Raw genomic sequence first — 19,947 nt, 5'->3', positions numbered from 1 at the left:
GTATATATATATAGCACCACCTTGAGAAAGGTCCCACTGGGTGACCGAAACGTCGGTTTATGTGTCTTTTTCAATACAAAACTTGTGATCAAACTTACCAGAGTGCTGTCTCCTGATCTCGTGCTTCAAACGGTATTGTATGGTTTATATATATATATATATATATATATATATATATATATATATATATATTGTGACAGAAACCAGGGGATGGTAATACATTCCATATATAGGGCTCCCAGGATACTGAACAGTTTCTATCCTGTTTGGCCTGGGAGTGCAGCCTTATAATACATGCACTCCATCCCACAGTTGGGCAAGCGTTGGAACTGAGGGATGAGAGATCCAGACCAGAGTTTGTCTGCTGCCTGATTTCTGTCACATGTCATGCTAATTAGAAATCAGGTATGTAAGACTGATTTCCTGTTTCCTCTGCCCTCTCCCCAAGAGCCGGGAGACAGGAAGGCTGCTGGAAGCAGAGAGGGGAAAAGCCTCTCCCCAAACAGTTTAAATGTTTCTGTTCCTTTTTGTCTAAAACTGAAAAGTACCTTGTTTTGTTGTTGGAAGTGGAAAAGCCACTTCCACCCTGAGTTAGGGAAAATCTAAGTTAAGTTATCGCTCAGGTGAGCAGCTTTTTGTTTTGATGTGTTTCTGTTGTATGCACTGTGGCAGTCTCAGTGCCTGGGACTGAATAAACCAGGCATAGCCTGTTTAAAGGAACAGTACGTGACGGCTCATCATTTAACCTACCCTAAAAGACCGTTTTCTAACAGTCCCGGACAAACGGCTGAGCCCCGGAGTAAGCTGTTTGTCACATATGGTGGAGAATGCGGGCAGGAACTCGAGATCCTGAGGGGGACTATCAGTAACCTTCCACTGGCAGAGGCAGCCCCAGTCCCGAAAATGACCAGGGCAAGCCACTACCTCCAGAAGATGGGGCCCTCGGATGATGTGGAAACCTATCTTCTTACATTTGAACGCACGACACAGAGAGAGGGATGGCCAGAAGCTGAGTGGGCCAGTCTAATCGCACCCTTCCTAAGCGGCGAATCCCAGAAGGCTTACTTTGATCTAGAGCCAGCCGAAGCTAACGTCTATGCAAAATTGAAGTTCGAGATCCTCGCCCGCCTTGGCGTAACCACGGCTGTTCATGCCCAAAGTTTCCACGCATGGTCCTTCACGTCGGATAAAGCCACCCGAAGCCAGATGTATGACCTCATCCACCTCACTCGGAAGTGGCTACAACCCGAGATCAACTCAGCAAGCCACATCGTGGAGCGGTTGGTCATGGACCAGTTCTTGAGGAAACTTCCCTCTGCCCTACGCCGTTGGGTCAGTCAGAGTGACCCCCACAATGCAGACGAGCTGGTGGCCCTCGTAGAAAGGTACAATGCAGCAGAAGAGCACCCGCAACCCATAGTCGTGGAGCATCCCCACTACCCAAGGTTCCAGGACTCTTCCAGAGACGGTAAAAGGGTACCAGGGTTAAGGGGGGCTGAAGAGCGACGACCGCATTCACACAGCACCAGTAACAATGGCTCGCACACTAAGGGCAACAGCCAACATGGCGAGCCGAAAAAAGGCTCTAAGTGGGACACAGACTATATACCTAAATGTGTAAATTGTTATGAGAGGGGCCACACCGCGAAAGTCTGCCACTAAATGCTGAACCCATGCAATGCAACAGCGTTGAACCTTATTCGCTGTGGTCCCAATGTATGGGCCCTAGCCCAGAGGACCCCTTGAATAACCATCTGTGGGCATTTGTAAAGGTTAATGGTAAGAGGGTTCGGGCACTTCTTGACTCTGGGAGCATGGTCACACGAGTGTCCGAATACCTGTTGCCCATTAAGAAGAAACAGGTAAACAGTTCACAAAGAGTGGCAATTTGTTGTATACATGGGGATAATCACGAATATTCCACTGTTGATGTTTTTTTTGAAACAGAGTTTGGTTCTTTAGATTTCAATGTGGGTATAGTACCCAAACTGGCACATGATGTGTTAATAGGGACCGACTTTCCCCATTTTCTAAAAATGTGGTCCTCCTCTCAGAATAGCGCCCAGAGTTCGATAGCGGACCATAACGAAGTAACAGAAGAAACAAATCCTTTCCCTTTTTCAGAAATAGAGGTTGACGAGTGCCCAAATAAGAAGGGGAAAAAGGAGGAGTGCTGTAAAATTCCCTTCCCAATGGCTACCTTGGTAGGGAATTCCCCAAATCAAGATGTTGAACAGGCACTTACCACCCCAGAACAGGATAAGACCCTCGCTGACCTAGAGGTCAATCCTGGGAGTTTTAAGAAGGCCCAGTGGGAAGACCCCACATTAGCAGTAGCAAGGGGGAATATAAGGGACCAGAATAGTACTCCTGGCCAACCAGATAGGTCACTTGCCTACCCCTACTTCGAGGTAGAGAATGACCTAGTATATCGGGTTGATAAAAGGAAATCAGTTACAACTAAACAATTGTTGGTACCACGGACATTCCGTAATGTAGTATTACACCTCGCACATAGTCACCCATTGGGGGGACACCTAGGGGTGGAAAAGACAAAAGAAAAGGTTTCCGAAGCTTCTATTGACCTGGGGTTCTGGCAGAAATTACAAATTATTGCTCCTCATGCCCAGAATGTCAGATCACCGCCCCGTTCAAAGCGTACCGTAGCCCATTGGTACCCCTTCGCCATAATAGAGGTGCCATTTGACCGGATTGCTATGGATCTAGTAGGACCCCTAATAAAGTCCGCTAGGGGACATCAGCATATATTGGTAATATTAGATTATGCCACCCGATATCCGGAGGCAGTTCCCCTACGTAGCACCTCTGCTAAAAACATAGCAAAAGAGTTAATAGTTCTGTTTTCCCGGGTCGGAATTCCTAAAGAGATCTGATCTGACCAAGGAACACCATTTATGTCCCAAGTAACAAAAGAGTTATGTAAACTCCTAAAAATCAAGCATCTCAGAACCTCAGTCTATCATCCACAAACAGATGGTTTAGTGGAACGGTTCAATAAAACCTTAAAGAGCATGTTACGCCGGGCGGTCGATAAGGATGGGAAAACCTGGGATTGTTTGTTACCATACCTGTTATTTGCCATTAGGGAAGTTCCCCAATCATCCACAGGCTTCTCCCCGTTTGAACTATTGTATGGCCGACACCCAAGGGGCTTACTGGATATAGCCAAAGAGACTTGGGAACATGAGGTTACCCCTTACAGAAGTGTAATAGAGCATGTTGCCCAGATGCAGGACCGCATAGCTGCAGTCCTACCTATAGTGAGGGAACACATGGAAAAAGCTCAAGAAGCACAGAGGAATACGTATAATAAGGGTGCTAGGGTCAGAATTTTTTTTCCAGGCGATAGGGTACTAGTTCTGGTTCCCACCGTAGAGAGTAAATTCCTTGCTAAGTGGCATGGGCCATATGAGGTCTTGGAAAGAGTGGGAGAAGTAAATTATAAGGTGAGACAGCCAGGTAGGAGGAAACCTGAGCAAATTTACCATATAAACCTACTTAAGCCCTGGAAAGATAGAGAGGTCTTGTTAACCCTAGTACCCCCAGGTCAGTCAGAGAATCGAGAAACTGACCCAGAGGTTAGCATAGCTGAAAAACAGAGAAAATACTGTGCGCTACTATCTAACCCAGAATTTAGAATATAAATATAGTGCAGTGACTAAACCACATAAATAAGTGACCAAGGAATAAATCACAATAACCACAGTGAGGGTGTATATATGAAGAAAATTATATCACATAACCGTGTATTTGTAGAGGCGTCTGCTGCTATAAACACAGGGGGTGGCTCAGCACCCCCCACACTCTAAGAAATGGAAACAAAAGAAACAGCGCACAACGCCAAATAGTGAAGCAAGTAATGCTATATATTAGTAATTACAGGGTAATAAATCTGCGTACATCAAAACAGTGGAATAGGTGCATTTAGTGTGTTTCACACAAGTTACCACTCAGCAACTGTTGTCAGAAGAGTCTGCAGCTTGCTTCTCTCAGCGGGGGCGCTACGTTGGTTCAGGAGCAGGATTAATGTCCAAAACCCCTCATCCAGCAGTACATCGCTCCCAAGGGGATTTCCCTTTTACAGCAACCAGGCTCCGTTGCAGGTATTGGTGCTTGGTGGGACCGCTCGCGCTTCCAAGCCGTCTGGTGCAGCTCGTGTAGCTCAGCGAGCAGATCCACTGTACGGGGGTGAGACCTCAGCTCTGCAAGGGTACACTCGGCGTGCCACGTTGTCGCTCCATCACGGGATACTGCGTGATGACGTCACAGTCTCCGCAGCAGCGAGGGAACCGGCAGGGAGGCAGTCAAAGTCTCTCAAAGTCTCTCAAAGTCTCTCATATGCCCAAAATTACCACCGGGAGTAATACTAGCAGGGTGAAGCCAATGGAGGCAATGGCAATATTAAGGCACTAGATAAAAATCATCCAACATGTTTCGTAGAATAAACTACTTCTTCAGGGAATAATTTAGCCATTACCCAGAGGTCTTAAGTACCTAACAAAGATGTCTCATTGGTCAAACAATTAAAAATGGACCAATCATCTAGACTAGGTAATGGTTAAAGTGATAGGGAAGATGAAATCATTACTTTTAAAACAACAACTTTATTAACTACATACATACATAATAAAAAGATTTTATTTTATAAACATATAAACTAAAAACATATAAACTAAACCTAGCATAAATAATTAAAAGCAGTTTACCTTCGGTAAGGATAACCCTAAATTTATGCAGGAGTGGAACAGAATACAGGACGAGTGTTCTAATGATCTCATTAGGTTAATAATATATGAAAGGAACCGTGAGATCAAAGACTTGGAAAAGGAGATTTTGAAAGCAATTAAAGCATTAGAACCGATAGTGATAGAAACTGATTGCTCGGAGATTGAGCATGATTTAAAAGTTAAATTAGAGTATGAAGAAGATGAACTTTTAAAAACGAAACACAATAAATTTTTAAGAGACAAATTAGATTACCAGCAAGGAAGACAGAGGGACTGGGCTAAAAAAGATAGAGGAAGGGTAGTAGGCGATGAGTATATCCCCCATAAAAAAGAAAGAGGGGGGTCTGTACATTCAAAGAACAGACAAGAAAATTACCACACCTACACTGGCGACACACTTTATTCGAGCTTGGCTAGTCCCACGAATTCGGGTATACCCGGGTGTATTGAGGTTTGTGACTGTTTTCTGCCCGAGTGCATTGAGTTATTTTCCAAGCAGGGATTGAAGCATTTTATTCCCGCTGGCTGCAATACTGCACAGTATATATATATATACTGCATTACAATTCATGAATTTATGCCATCTGGTAGACACGCGAAGCATTGCAGCCTATTAAATCCTAATCATTATCATTTAACAGATCAGCCGCCCATCAGCCAGGCATGAACCCAGGCTGGGAAGGCAAATGCAACGGGGCTTGTCAGAGGTGAGGAGTGGCGCATTCCAGGTATCTGCCAGGTACATACCGGGTATTTGCTCTAATAAAGTGTGTCGGTGCAGTACGAACAGAAGAGAGAGAGCAGAACCAATAAAAATGATCGATCTTATAGAGATCGCTCACGCTCTAACCGTGGTAATGGGTATCGCAATCCCAATTATAAAGGGAAAAATTACATTGAGGGCTTTAGGTATGGCTCAAGGCCACAGGGACAGCATAGATATTATGAATATGAGCACAAAGACCCCCATGCGAGGACATCTAGATACTCACCCAGGAACTTCCCTAAATACTCACCCAAACGCCCAGTTAGACCTGAACCACCTACAGGTTCACCTTCTTTTTTAGACTTGATAAGAACAAGACTAGAAAGGAAGGTAATAACAGTGAAAGATATACAGAATACCCCCCAAGAGAAAAGGAAGAAAAGGGTTACATCAGACGAGGAACACGAGGAGGGACCAGAGCACAAAAGAAGAGAGTACTCTTGGGAAAGAACACCCTAGCAAACAAAGGGGTTTTTAATCTCTCCTCCACAGTTTTAAGTAAGGATCAATTGAGCATACTTGGAAGGGGTTTGAGTTTTTCCAAAACCTGTGGACCAAGCTCCTTCCAGTTGTTCAAAGATCTACACAAGTTCACTCGCAATATTACCCTAAAGAGACATTTTCGGAAACAAGATATGGACCGTATTCCTGGTAAGGCTGCTATGGTTGCTGCAAGTAATTCTGATAAAGAAATAGAAATTAGACATACTGAATTCAAAACCCAATCTAAGTTCTATCCCGCACATTCCAAGGGTCATCATATTGATACATTTTTTAATATGGTCATCAATGATTTTAACATTTTATCACGTAATTTTAAGTCAGGTAACATTAAACATAACCTCAGTGTAAGCGAGTCCCTAGCCCTTAAAACATTGAAGGATGATGCAAGCCTAATTATAAGGCAGGCGGACAAAGGTGGTGGCGTAGTAGTCCAAAATAGGTGTGATTATGAAAAAGAAGCTTTAAGGCTTCTTAACGACACATCGTCCTATGTCAAATTATTGAAGGACCCCACAGCCGAGTTTTTAAGGGAACTAAAAGCGCTATTAGATAATGCAGTCACTCTATCCGTCATCACTACAACAGAGTTCGCCTTCCTATTTTCTGAATTCCCAAGGATCCTCATATTTTACCACCTGCCGAAAATACATAAGGCCTTGGTGGATCCACCCGGACGCCCAATCGTGTCAGGTATACAATCTATGACAGCCAATCTTAGTCAATACGTGGATTTTTTTCTCCAACCGTATGTTGGTGAATTAACCTCTTATTTGAAGGATTCTACTGCAGTTTTAAATTTATTTAAAGATTTCAAATGGAAGAGTTCATATGTATGGATTACATGTGACATAAAATCCCTCTATACAAATATACCCCATCAGAAAGGGTTGGATGCAGTCAACTCCTTTTTGGAAGTAGACCCCACAATGCACCCATTAAATAGGAAATTTATTCTCGAGTCTATTAGTTTCATATTGAAACATAATTATTTTCTGTTTCTTTCCACTTTCTACCTGCAGGTTTGTGTAACTGCAATGGGTACTAGGTTTGCCCCCAGTTTCGCAAACCTGTATGTGGGTAAGTGGGAGTCTCAGTTCATTGTGCCCGAGGAACCGTACCACAGGAATGTCGTTGTGTGGAAACGCTACATAGACGACATCCTGTTCGTGTGGGACGGTGATTATGCATCGGCCGGTGCATTTGTAGATAACCTGAATAGGAATGATTTCAACCTTGAGTTTACACATAAGGTGGATGCCACCCAGATAGATTTTCTGGATTTAAGACTTACTTCCAGAGCGGATGGCACTGTGGAGACTGAAACCTTCTTTAAGGAGGTGGATACTAACAATTTGCTGATGGCGAATAGTAATCACAAAAGTACATGGATAAAAAATATACCAGGAGGGCAATTTATCAGACTCAGACGTAACTGCATTAGTTTAGAGGTTTTTGACAAGCAGGCTAATAAACTATTTTTGAGATTCAGAGAGAGGGGATACCCTAAGGAACTTCTCGAAAGAGAGATTATAAGGGTACGTAACATGGATCGTAAAGATATGTTAATTCAAAATAGAACCAAGACAAGAAATAAAATAGGCCCAATAATGAAAAATGAAATTTTAAATGTGGCCTTCATTACGGATTATAATTCTGTACATAGGGACATCGAAAAGGTTTTTTTATAAACACTGGGGTATTTTGTGCAATGATCCCATATTGGGATCACATCTAGACACTAAACCACGGTTTATCTATAGGAGAGCCAAAAACATTAAAAATTTGCTAACACCTAGTGATGTTTTTTTAAGTAATAACACTACAGTACAAAAGAACTGGTTAGGGCCTAAACCAAAAGGCAATTATATTTGTGGTAAGGGTAGTATTTGTAAGTACCAACATCCTGACAAAAATACATTTAATTCTAAAAACACACAAGAAGTTTTTAATATTGATGACTTTATTTTATGTACATCTACACACATTGTTTACTTATTGGAATGTGCGTGTGGATATCAGTATGTAGGCAGAACCAAACGCAGCCTTAAAGTTCGTATCCAGGAACACGTCAGAAATATAAAAAACGGTTTTGAAAAACACAGTGTTTCCAGACACTTTTTATTACACCACAACAAAGATCCGTCCAGTCTCACTTTTAAGGGGATTCAGTTTATTCCTGTAAATAGAAGAGGTGGGGACAGAGTTAAAACACTATCATCTAAGGAGACATATTGGATACACAAGTTAGATACTATGTCCCCTAAGGGGTTAAATGAGGATGTTGACATCTGGGCACTTTATTAAGAGGAATTTTTATTAAAAAAAATTTCTAGCCCCCTTCTCCACTTAAACCCAAGGGATATCACTGATCTATGTATCTCTGTTTTCCCTGCTCTGTTCTATTGTCTATACGTATTTATATTGTTACTTTTAGTTGCATCTTTTATATGATACTATCTATTTTAGTACTAATATTGTGTTTCTTTTATTCCAGCATGCTTTTAATTATTTATGCTAGGTTTAGTTTATATGTTTATAAAATCTTTTTATTATGTATGTAGTTAATAAAGTTGTTGTTTTAAAAGTAATGATTTCATCTTCCCTATCACTTTAACCATTACCTAGTCTAGATGATTGGTCCATTTTTAATTGTTTGACCAATGAGACATCTTTGTTAGGTACTTAAGACCTCTGGGTAATGGCTAAATTATTCCCTGAAGAAGTAGTTTATTCTACGAAACATGTTGGATGATTTTTATCTAGTGCCTTAATATTGCCATTGCCTCCATTGGCTTCACCCTGCTAGTATTACTCCCGGTGGTAATTTTGGGCATATGAGAGACTTTGAGAGACTTTGACTGCCTCCCTGCCGGTTCCCTCGCTGCTGCGGAGACTGTGACGTCATCACGCAGTATCCCGTGATGGAGCGACAACGTGGCACGCCGAGTGTACCCTTGCAGAGCTGATGTCTCACCCCCGTACAGTGGATCTGCTCGCTGAGCTACACGAGCTGCACCAGACGGCTTGGAAGCGCGAGCGGTCCCACCAAGCACCAATACCTGCAACGGAGCCTGGTTGCTGTAAAGGGAAATCCCCTTGGGAGCGATGTACTGCTGGATGAGGGGTTTTGGACATTAATCCTGCTCCTGAACCAACGTAGCGCCCCCGCTGAGAGAAGCAAGCTGCAGACTCTTCTGACAACAGTTGCTGAGTGGTAACTTGTGTGAAACACACTAAATGCACCTATTCCACTGTTTTGATGTACGCAGATTTATTACCCTGTATTTACTAATATATAGCATTACTTGCTTCACTATTTGGCGTTGTGCGCTGTTTCTTTTGTTTCCATAGCATAGCTGAAACCCTGTCCGTTCATCAGAAACGAGAGGTTCAGAATTTAGTGAGAAGAAACAAAGAAGTCTTCTCTACACAGCCAGGTAGAACTAGCGTAATTGAACATGACCTAGTCTCTGAACCAGGGGTCCGAGTTAACCTTAAACCGTACCCAATCCCAGAGGCCAAAAGAGAGGCTATAAGTTTAGAGGTTAAAAAAATGCTAAAACTAGGCGTAATTGAGGAATCCCAAAGTGGGTGGAACAGCCCTATAGTCTTAGTCCCAAAGCCAGATGGTACAACAAGGTTTTGTAATGACTACCGGAAACTAAACGCGGTGTCAAAATTTGATACTTATCCTATGCCCAGGGTAGATGAACGTGTAGAGAGACTGGGCAAAGCCCGATATCTCACGACCCTAGACCTACTGTAACAAAAGGGTACTGGCAGGTTCCCCTCACAGAAAGGGCAAAAGAAAAGACAGCCTTCTCAACCCCAGAAGGCCTCTTTCAGTATAGGGTGCTGCCTTTTGGCTTACATGGAGCTCCCGCCACATTCCAAAGAATGATGGATAAAATGTTAAAACCACATGCTCGGTATGCTGTCGCCTACCTGGATGATGTGGTAATCCATAGTGAAGATTGGCAATCCCACCTTCCAAAGGTCCAAGCTGTGCTCGACGCAGTTCGGTCTGCTGGACTAACTGCTAACCCCGCTAAATGCACTATTGGTCTGGAGGAGGCCAAGTATCTGGGGTATTCTATTAGCAGAGGTTTACTCAAACCCCAAACACTCAAAGTAGAGGCGATACAAAATTGGCCAAGGCCAGTTACAAAAAAACAAGTAAGGACCTTTTTGGGGTTAATTGGGTACTATAGAAGGTTTATTCCCAATTTTGCAACTAAGGCAACCCCACTAACCGACCTCACAAAAGCAAGAGGACCGCTAATGGTAAAGTGGTCCCCCGAAACCGAACAGGCCTTTAGAAGCCTGAAAGAAGCTCTCTGTGCCCAACCAGTGTTGGTCACACCTGACTTCTCCAAAGAGTTCGTAGTCCAAACCGACGCATCTGAGGTAGGGCTGGGGGCGGTACTCTCCCAGGAGTCTCAAGGTGAGGAGCACCCCATCCTTTATTTAAGTAGGAAACAAAATCCCCAGGAGAAAAATTACTCCATAGTCGAGAAAGAGTGTCTCGCAATAAAGTGGGCTGTAGAGACGCTCAAATACTACCTGTTGGGGAGAAAATTCCGGTTGGTCACAGATCATGCACCCCTTACCTGGATGTGTCAAAACAGAGAAAAGAATGCTAGAGTGACCAGGTGGTTCCTAAGCCTACAACCCTTTAAATTTTCTGTGGAACACAGGTCAGGGCACAAACATGGCAATGCTGACGGGTTGTCAAGGATGCACTCCCTAATATCCACGGTCGCTCATCCCTCGAGGTCTGAGCTGGGGGGGAGGATATGTGACAGAAACCAAGGGATGGTAATAAATTCCATATATAGGGCTCCCAGGATACTGAACAGTTTCTATCCTGTTTGGCCTGGGAGTGCAGCCTTATAATACATGCACTCCATCCCACAGTTGGGCAAGCGTTGGAACTGAGGGATGAGAGATCCAGACCAGAGTTTGTCTGCTGCCTGATTTCTGTCACATGTCATGCTAATTAGAAATCAGGTATGTAAGACTGGTTTCCTGTTTCCTCTGCCCTCTCCCCAAGAGCCGGGAGACAGGAAGGCTGCTGGAAGCAGAGAGGGGAAAAGCCTCTCCCCAAACAGGTTAAATGTTTCTGTTCCTTTTTGTCTAAAACTGAAAAGTACCTTGTTTTGTTGTTGGAAGTGGAAAAGCCACTTCCACCCTGAGTTAGGGAAAATCTAAGTTAAGTTATCGCTCAGGTGAGCAGCTTTTTGTTTTGATGTGTTTCTGTTGTATGCACTGTGGCAGTCTCAGTGCCTGGGACTGAATAAACCAGGCATAACCTGTTTAAAGGAACAGTACGTGACGCCTCATCATTTAACCTACCCTAAAAGACCGTGTTCTAACAGTCCCGGACAAACGGCGGAGCCCCGGAGTAAGCTGTTTGTCACAATATATATATATATATATATACTGCTGCGGCCGAGTTTATTCGAGCATTTGCCCGTTCTCGGCCGCAGCAGTAACCTGGCGCGCGCCGGAGGGTGCCGGGCGCGCGCCGAAGCAGCGGAGGAGCGCCCTCCGATCGGGGCTTTCTTCCTCCCGCTGCCGGGTCCGCCGGGTCCCCCGGAACCCCCTGCCGCCGTCCCCCACATCGCGGGACACCAGGGCTCCCTCGGGGAGCCCTGGACGCGCGTGCAGGGGGCGCAGGCACCCGATGACGCGTGACCGCGCATCAGTGATACGCGGCACGCTGAGGGAGCGCGGTTAGCATGCCGGGGCATCCCCCGGCTTGCGGTGCTAGCCGTGCTCGGATAAAACGTGTCGCCTGTGTATATATATATTTTTATATATATATATATATAGCTGCGCCAGCCTTTATTTTAAAGCGACATACGCCGAACCGCTCTGAAACCCGCGGCCAGCCGCGCTCTGTTTTCCAACCGTTTAGAAATGTACTCTTTTTTTGATCGGTTTTCTATCGTACGCTATCCCGAGCGTGTCATCACATTTCTGCGCATGCGTGTATGTCTCATTGTAACCTTGTTGAAATGCATATTTCTACTTCTTATCGACACCTCTCCCAAACCATTCATTTGTATTTATTTGTATTGGCGAGAATGACTCCTCCATCCACCCCCAACCCCGAAGCCATTCATTAAAATCTTTGAGGCTTTGTTTACGGTAACGCATGTGCACGTGTGATAATCCCTTCTCGAATGACTCATCCACGCACACCAAGAGCATTTCAAGTTTAAGGGCCGGTGGTAACTAGCACCTTCAAACCCACCCCCCCCCCCCCCACACACACACACCACTTCACACACAAAGCTTTACATCGTGAATAGAAATGTTTATCCACACATTCCCAAATTTAATATTTAATATGTTAATCTGATAAGCCCTTCTTGGCAACTAGTGGAGCCCACCCCTAACTACTTGACACACAAACCCAACCCCTTCTTGAAGAACCCCCCCACACATTCAAAGTGAATTTAATTAAAGTTTAAAGAAAAAGAAAGAGATGATCAATGATGACCGGGAATTTAAAGAATTTTTATTTTATTTTATCAGGATGAAAAATACAAATAATCATGAATAATACAAATTTTATCTTTCTAATACACATTCTGCATACTGTATGCGTTTCAACAAGGTTCCTTGAGACATACAGTGTACTGTACGCATTCACATTAAATCAAAACAGTATTAAAACAATACATATACAATACATATACTGTAGAATAAATACATACTGTATAGAATAAAAGATTATACATTTTTATTTTTGTTTTTTTATACAGTACAGTATGTACTGTAAAAAAAGTATTGAATATGAAAACAGCAGCATAGTGTTTAAGGTTTTCTATAAAGCTCACAGTTATTCTATCCTAATCAATAAAAATTGCACTGTCACTAAATTGTTGCCTCCAGTACTTGGTATTTTAAATCAGATTCATCAATGCGCAAGCAACGTTTCAAAAAAGCGTTATTATCCATCGATATCCCTCCATTTGCCGTTCTCCGCTTGATGAAAACGTTTTTTTTTCTGAGGAAAAATAATATTATTACTGGTACCGTATATTATATGTTTCCGTTATTGCTGTTCTGTTGTTCAAAATTTATAACAGAATGTTTTAACTTCAAAAAAATAAAAAAAAGTAGAATATTTTTTAAATTGTTTCATTGTTGCTTTCTGCAACCTTTTATAAAAATTTCAGTGTCTCAAAAACATACAGCAAGTACTGTATAACATTTCACATAATGGTTGGTTAAAATCAATCAGCCCCCTCAAGAAGGCCACAATAATTTTCTCGGGGGTGGGGGGGGGGGGGGGTCTCTTGTTCACATACACACATGCGCCTAATTGTGATGACACGCATATGTGTTTCAGCAAGGTTCCAATGAGACATACAGTACGCGCATGCGCCTAGCTGTCCACCAATTGTTCAGTATCTACTGTAGAAGCTGCTCCTGCAATCATATTGCTGGACTACATTTTCTAGAATTGTGAATAAAATAATAGAACTAAATAACCATAAGCAAAGCGATTGATTACAGGAGAACGGACCGATCTGCAGTAACTAATCGCTTGTCTGTGTGCATAATGTATTGATATTTTTCAAAAAGAATAAAATACGGCAGCTTGAACTGCAGGTTTTTTCTTTCATTATAGACTTTGCCAATCGGTTGGCGCCGAACCACTGCCAGTCCCATATTCTTGATTATACACATAGTTGACAGGTGACAGCGGGCCTGCTACACCTGTACACTGGCGACACACTTTATTCGAGCTCGGCTAGTCCCACGAATTCGGGTATACCCGGGTGTATTGAGGTTTGTGACTGTTTTCTGCCCGAGTGCATTGAGTTATTTTCCGGCAGGGATTGAAGCATTTTATTCCCGCTGGCTGCAATACTGCACAGTACATATATATATACTGCATTACAATTCATGAATTTATGCCATCTGGTAGACACGTGAAGCATTGCAGCCTATTAAATCCTAATCATTATCATTTAACAGATCAGCCGCCCATCAGCCAGGCATGAACCCAGGCTGGGAAGGCAAATGCAACGGGGCTTGCCAGAGGTTAGGAGTGGCGCATTCCAGGTATCTGCCAGGTACATACCGGGTATTTGCTCGAATAAAGTGTGTCGGTGCAGTAGTTGACAGCTGATGAAGCTGGAAATCTTTTTGGTACATGCAAGCTTGCTGGTATCTGTACGTGAAATCTTGCTCAGGCTGCAGGTATCCTGGCGGGGACAGATAGCAAGGGTTGCCTGTCACCAGGTTTTCACCGACGGTCGAACCGTTATTGTAAGCCGGTGCTGGCGCTGTTCCATTGCTGACCTGGGACTGACGAATCTTAGTTGGTTTTACCATGACCTTTCGCCTTTTGAAGTCTCCATGATCAAAGATACTGGAAAAATCTGGCAACACACCAATACCCTCCTCTAACTCCGTGTGCAGGAGCAATACGAGAAAAACACGGATCGATACATAACTTTTTCCTTATTGCACGCTTCCACACACGAGCATCTGGTGAAAATTTGTCAAAGTCATAATTTGAGATAAAATATTGATTAATTTGACCAACTGTGGCCATCTTATCTGCTGCATTAATTGCGGACCATATTAAATAAGCGTACATTATGTCGGGCTTTTTGCACACGTACTGCGGTGTACTCATTGCAGGACAGGAGAAATCCAGTACAGTTATGTAAAAAAGACACTGTGCATTGAGTTTTTATTATGAAACGCCTAAATTGATACAATATTGTAACTTCTTCAGTAACAAGGTCAATTCACAATGGATCACTGTGTTTTTTTTTTGTTTTTTTTAAACACCTGCAAGTAGACACATTACTTTAGCACATTAGAATTCATTACAATTCATGAATATCTGCCACCTGGCGGATACGCGAAGAATTGCCCCCAATTAAATCCGAACCATTATAATTAAAGAGATCAACGCGAATCAGCCGCAGGTGCTGGGCGGCGCAAATGCGGCATGAATGCGGGGATACCCAATTTATTGCGCGTGGAATTCAGAAGATGCAACCACTACGCCCCCGAGAAGTTTTAAAATAAAGGCTGGCGCAGCAGTATAGCATTACATTATAATGTTTATTAACCTTTTTTGAGCTATGGAAGGAAAACATATGGGAAAATGTTAAATTAACTTTTCCCCCATTACCACGTTTTTCCATGGGACCTCCACCCACTCACTGAGAACTGGAACCAGAACATAAAGTCACTTAAAAAGCAATGAAAAATTCCCCATAATATCTCAATTCCGATGTGTTCCCCAATAACTCTGTGCTTTGGCAAATTGGCTGTTTAGCATTCCCAGGCGTAGTTATGTTTTGAAATAATTTCACTCTCTGGTGTATGCAAATGAGACGTTTTGCAAATGCTTACAGTACATTATCAGGACATTATTGAACGTGAACATGAACTATCCATTTATTCTGAGTGATGACTAATAAAAATGCAGATTTTTTTAATCAATCTCTGCAAATTCAAAGACTTGACAATAACACCTTGTTTTGCCTTGAGCCACTTTCTCAGTATTCTCCCAATTAATACCAAATAGTAGAATTAGCCCTGCTGTTATGACAAGCCATCATCAGATTTACAGTATAGCCATGTACTATTTTGTTGTAGCACACTGTAAAACTGGTTGCAAGTCCCTTCCTGTACTCATTAGGTAAAAGATGCCAATCCCCTGAACAAACTGATTCAAGAAACCAAACAGAAGACTCTGAGAAGTCATTGGCAGCAGTCAGAAACCCCTGCAGAGTAAGTATGAGTTCTCATTTAAAGTTAGATACAGTATAATGGTATTCTTCCATTGATACTTGATACTATGTTTCCTGTTCCTTAAGCAATAATAGTTCACTGAGGGACTGATTCAATCTATTCTGAATAGCGGGGGATCGATCGATTGGCCGCTTCGGAGTATACTCAATCAGTAAGAGCTTCTCTCCGGTATGCCCCTTCAGTTCAAAATGGCAGCCACAACAGCAACAACAAGGTTAAAAGTATCTCCTTGAGTTTATTACTTTGACTACTTTTTGGTATTGGTTATTTTTTTCTTCACGTCTGGCAGGACCATTGCATAGAATTGAATTTGTCAAAGGATTGCTCCGTGGACGAGTTTTTTACTGCAGATCTCGAACTCTCCCACTGCTCAAGTGCTCAGAACTCAGAGATGGAGGTAAGAGTTTTGTTCTTCTTTGTTCTGTGGGTGCCTATTCAGATAACCATAAGCTTTGTTTGACCTTAAGTCATTCATTAAACAAAGTCTTGAACAATCAGAATATTTCTGCATTCTACTGTGTAATTGGTTAATTCTGTGTCTTGTTTCAGAGGTTGAATTCAAGTGAGGAGACAGGCGTAACACAAGACGTGTGCATGCCCAAAATAGGCTCTCCAATATGCAGTGCCACCATGGAAGAGGCTGGCCCAGGTAAGCAATGCTAAGGCAATCAAGTCATTTCAAAGACAAATAATTGTAGGTTTTCATCATACTTACCCTCTTCAGAGAATCAGATCAATACTAAAAAGAACAAATGCACAAGGGGTTATTTACCAAAGTTTCCCGGCTTCAAAACTGGGACAAAATCAGTGACAGAACTGCAACAGATTTATCAAAAGAAAATCTCAAATTGCTTTCAACTGGACTATTTTTCCTTGATAAATTCGGTGCTGTTCTTTGAACTTCTTTTGCCCCAGATTTGCAGCCACCAGGAGACTTAAGTAAATAGACCCCTGTTTTGTGTAAACGGGGTTCAATAACATATTTCTGCTGGTAACACTTGTTAGCATTACTTTTTGTATAAGAAATACAAACAAGGGACTCTTGCTTCAGCCTAGTTGGTATTGGAACTGGCTGTGCAAATTCAGGCTGAATGATCAAACTTGCATTTTTTTTCAAACTAGCTGTAGTCTAGTAGCTCCAAACAGGGCAAAAGGCTAAATTACTTCAACCAACTTGCATTTGTTTTTCTTGCCACCTAAAGGAGGCGAGATTGGAATTGTGAGTTCCCTCTAGTGCCTGAAATACGTTTTTTGCATCATGATGGTGAATTAGGAGTTCCAGTTGTATATATGTCCCCTAAAACCAGCTGCAAATAAATTAGGGAGAAATGCCTATGTCTCCTGAAATATTTATGGTGTCAGATCCAACAGGACCAGATCCTATAACCTCAGGGCAGCAGCTCTAGCATTGAAGTAAACTAGATGCTAGGAAAATCCACTGTCACATATCTCTCGGGTATATCAGGTGTGCTCCTTTTTGTGCACAAGGAACATTGAAATGGCAACAAGGAAGTGGAAATGGTGTGCTTTTAGCTAGGGGGAGATGGGTACAGGTGTGGGTAGTAAAGCACAAAAGTATGCTGTGACAATAGCATTCTCCAGCATCTGGTTTAGTTCAATGCTAAAACTGTTGCCTTGAGTAGGAGAGGTTGGGGGTTCTGGTCTTGTTGGGTCTGACACCAGTATCCCCTTCAAATATTTTAGGAAGTGCAGCTTATTTAAATATACTTTGCATAGTCATTAGCATATCTCCCAATGTACCTTAGGTGTGTTCCTTTTTCAGCGGGCATTTCTCCCTAATTTATTTTGAGGTAGGTTTTAGAGTACATATATACACTTGTATGTCTTACGTATCTACAGTACACTTTCGCACGAGCAGCTATCTCCATTCATCAACTCACTGCTGTAGTTATTCAACAACAAAGAAGTGATTTGTGCTCCCAATACCACTATCTAGTAGGAAGACAGCACCTGTACTTGCTGGTATTTAAATCCCCTGCGTCACTCAGTCCAATAGGAAGCCACAACGGTTGATACTATGGCTTCCTAATGGCCCACATGACGTGGGAGATTTAAACCACAACTTCTTTCCAATGGAGGAGACAGGAACATGTTATATTCATTGGTAAATATCTAGGGAACCAGGGACTTCCTAGAGCTGAAAGTATCTTGTTTCAGCTTGGGGGATCCCCTGCTTCCGATCCTGTTAAAAAGAAAGAATCATACAGAGGAACTGCGGCTTTAATTTCATCTGCAAAAAACTTGTATGTTGATCCGTTTAAAGATATCACAACCTATAACTAATCTGCATTTCTCCAGGACAGCTATTAGAACTTTGAACTACTGTTACGGCACACTTTATTCTAACAAATCACCGGTTTGTCCCTGGCTTGTTCCTGGAATGCGACGCTGTTCACCCGGAGCATGCCGCGTTCCCAGCCAGGGGTCATGCCCGGCTGACGCGCGGTTGATGTGTTAATTGATAATGGTTCAGGATTTAATAGGCTGCAATGCTTCGCGTGTCCGCCAGATGGCATAAATTCATGAATTGTAATGCAGTATATATATATATATATATATATATATATATATATATATATATATATATTATATATATATATATATATATATATATATATATATACATATATATATATTGTGACAGAAACCAGGGGATGGTAATAAATTCCATATATAGGGCTCCCAGGATACTGAACAGTTTCTATCCTGTCTGGCCTGGGAGTGCAGCCTTATAATACATGCACTCCATCCCACAGTTTTGGGCAAGCGCTGGAACTGAGGGATTTCTGTCACCTGTCATGCTAATTAGAAATCAGGTATGTAAGACTGATTTCCTGTTTGCTCTTGTCTCTTCTCCAGAGCCTGGAAGGCTGCTGAACACAGTGGGGAGAAGCCCCTTCCCCACACAGGTTCAATTGTTCTATTCATTTGGCTAACTCTGCAAAAGTACCTTGTTTTGTTGTTGGAAAGTGGAAAAGCCACTTCCACCCTGAGTTAGGGAAATCTAAGTTAAGTTATCGCTCAGGTGAGCAGCTTTTGTTTTGATGTGTTTTATTGTATGCACTGTGGCAGTCTCAGTGCCTGGGACTGAATAAACCAGGCACAGCCTGTTTAAAGGAACAGTACGTGACGCCTCCTCATTTAACCTACCCCAAAAGACCGTGTTCTAACCGTCCCGGACAAGCAGCGGAGCCCCGGAGTAAGCTGTTTGTCACATATGGTGGAGAATGCGGGCAGAACACTAAAAGGTCTGGGGGTTAAAGAACTTTAAAAAAAAAAAAAAAAAAAAAAAAATTTTTCTCTCTCTCCAAACAAGATGGAAGACGTGGTGAGTGCGCTGGTACGCAATGTCGCTGTCCAGAAAGACGCGAATGAAGCCCTGCAACAGGCGAATGCAAACCAGCAAGAGACAAACCGCTTGCTGAGAGAGGAGCAACAGCGGTTCGCTCAGGGCTTACAGCAGGAACTCGAGATCCTGAGGGGGACTATCAGTAACCTTCCACTGGCAGCGGCAGCCCCAGTTCCGAAAATGACCAGGGCAAGCCACTACCTTCAGAAGATGGGACCCTCGGATGATGTGGAAGCCTATCTTCTCACGTTTGAACGCACGGCACAGAGAGAGGGATGGCCAGAAGCTGAGTGGGCTGGTCTAATCGCACCCTTCCTAAGCGGCGAACCCCAGAAGGCTTACTTTGATCTAGAGCCAGCCGAAGCTAACGTCTATGCAAAATTGAAGTTCGAGATCCTCGCCCGCCTCGGCGTAACCACGGCTGTTCGCGCCCAAAGGTTTCACGCATGGTCCTTCACGATGGATAAAGCCACCCGAAGCCAGATGTATGACCTCATCCACCTCGCCCGGAAGTGGCTACAACCCGAGATCAACTCAGCAAGCCACATCGTGGAACGGTTGGTCATGGACCAGTTCTTGAGGAAACTTCCCTCTGCCTTACGCCATTGGGTCAGTCGGAGTGACCCCCACAATGCGGATGAGCTTGTGGCCCTCGTAGAAAGGTACAATGCAGCAGGAGAGCACCCGCAACCCACAGTCGTGGAGCAACCCCACTACCCGAGGTTCCAGGACTCTTCCAGAGACGGTAAAAGGGTACCGGGGTT

General features: G+C 43.1%; 1 protein-coding gene across 6 annotated transcripts in view; it reads left to right on the top strand.

Moving 5' to 3' along the window:
• The window catches only part of TEX14 (testis expressed 14, intercellular bridge forming factor), a 541,240-nt gene that overhangs the window by 246,233 nt on the left and 275,060 nt on the right, over positions 1 to 19,947 (top strand). For all 6 annotated transcript variants that reach the window (XM_075589773.1, XM_075589772.1, XM_075589771.1 and 3 more), the window contains exons 18-20: positions 15,701 to 15,792; positions 16,103 to 16,210; positions 16,363 to 16,462. In XM_075589773.1, the coding sequence (XP_075445888.1) occupies positions 15,701 to 15,792; positions 16,103 to 16,210; positions 16,363 to 16,462 (300 nt within the window). The remainder of the gene's footprint in view (positions 1 to 15,700; positions 15,793 to 16,102; positions 16,211 to 16,362; positions 16,463 to 19,947) is intronic.

Source organism: Ascaphus truei, chromosome 3 (assembly GCF_040206685.1).
Source record: "Ascaphus truei isolate aAscTru1 chromosome 3, aAscTru1.hap1, whole genome shotgun sequence".
NCBI classification, from domain to species: domain Eukaryota; kingdom Metazoa; phylum Chordata; class Amphibia; order Anura; family Ascaphidae; genus Ascaphus; species Ascaphus truei.
Note: the sequence above shows the minus strand (reverse complement) of the source record. Positions and strands in the feature narration are given on the sequence as shown.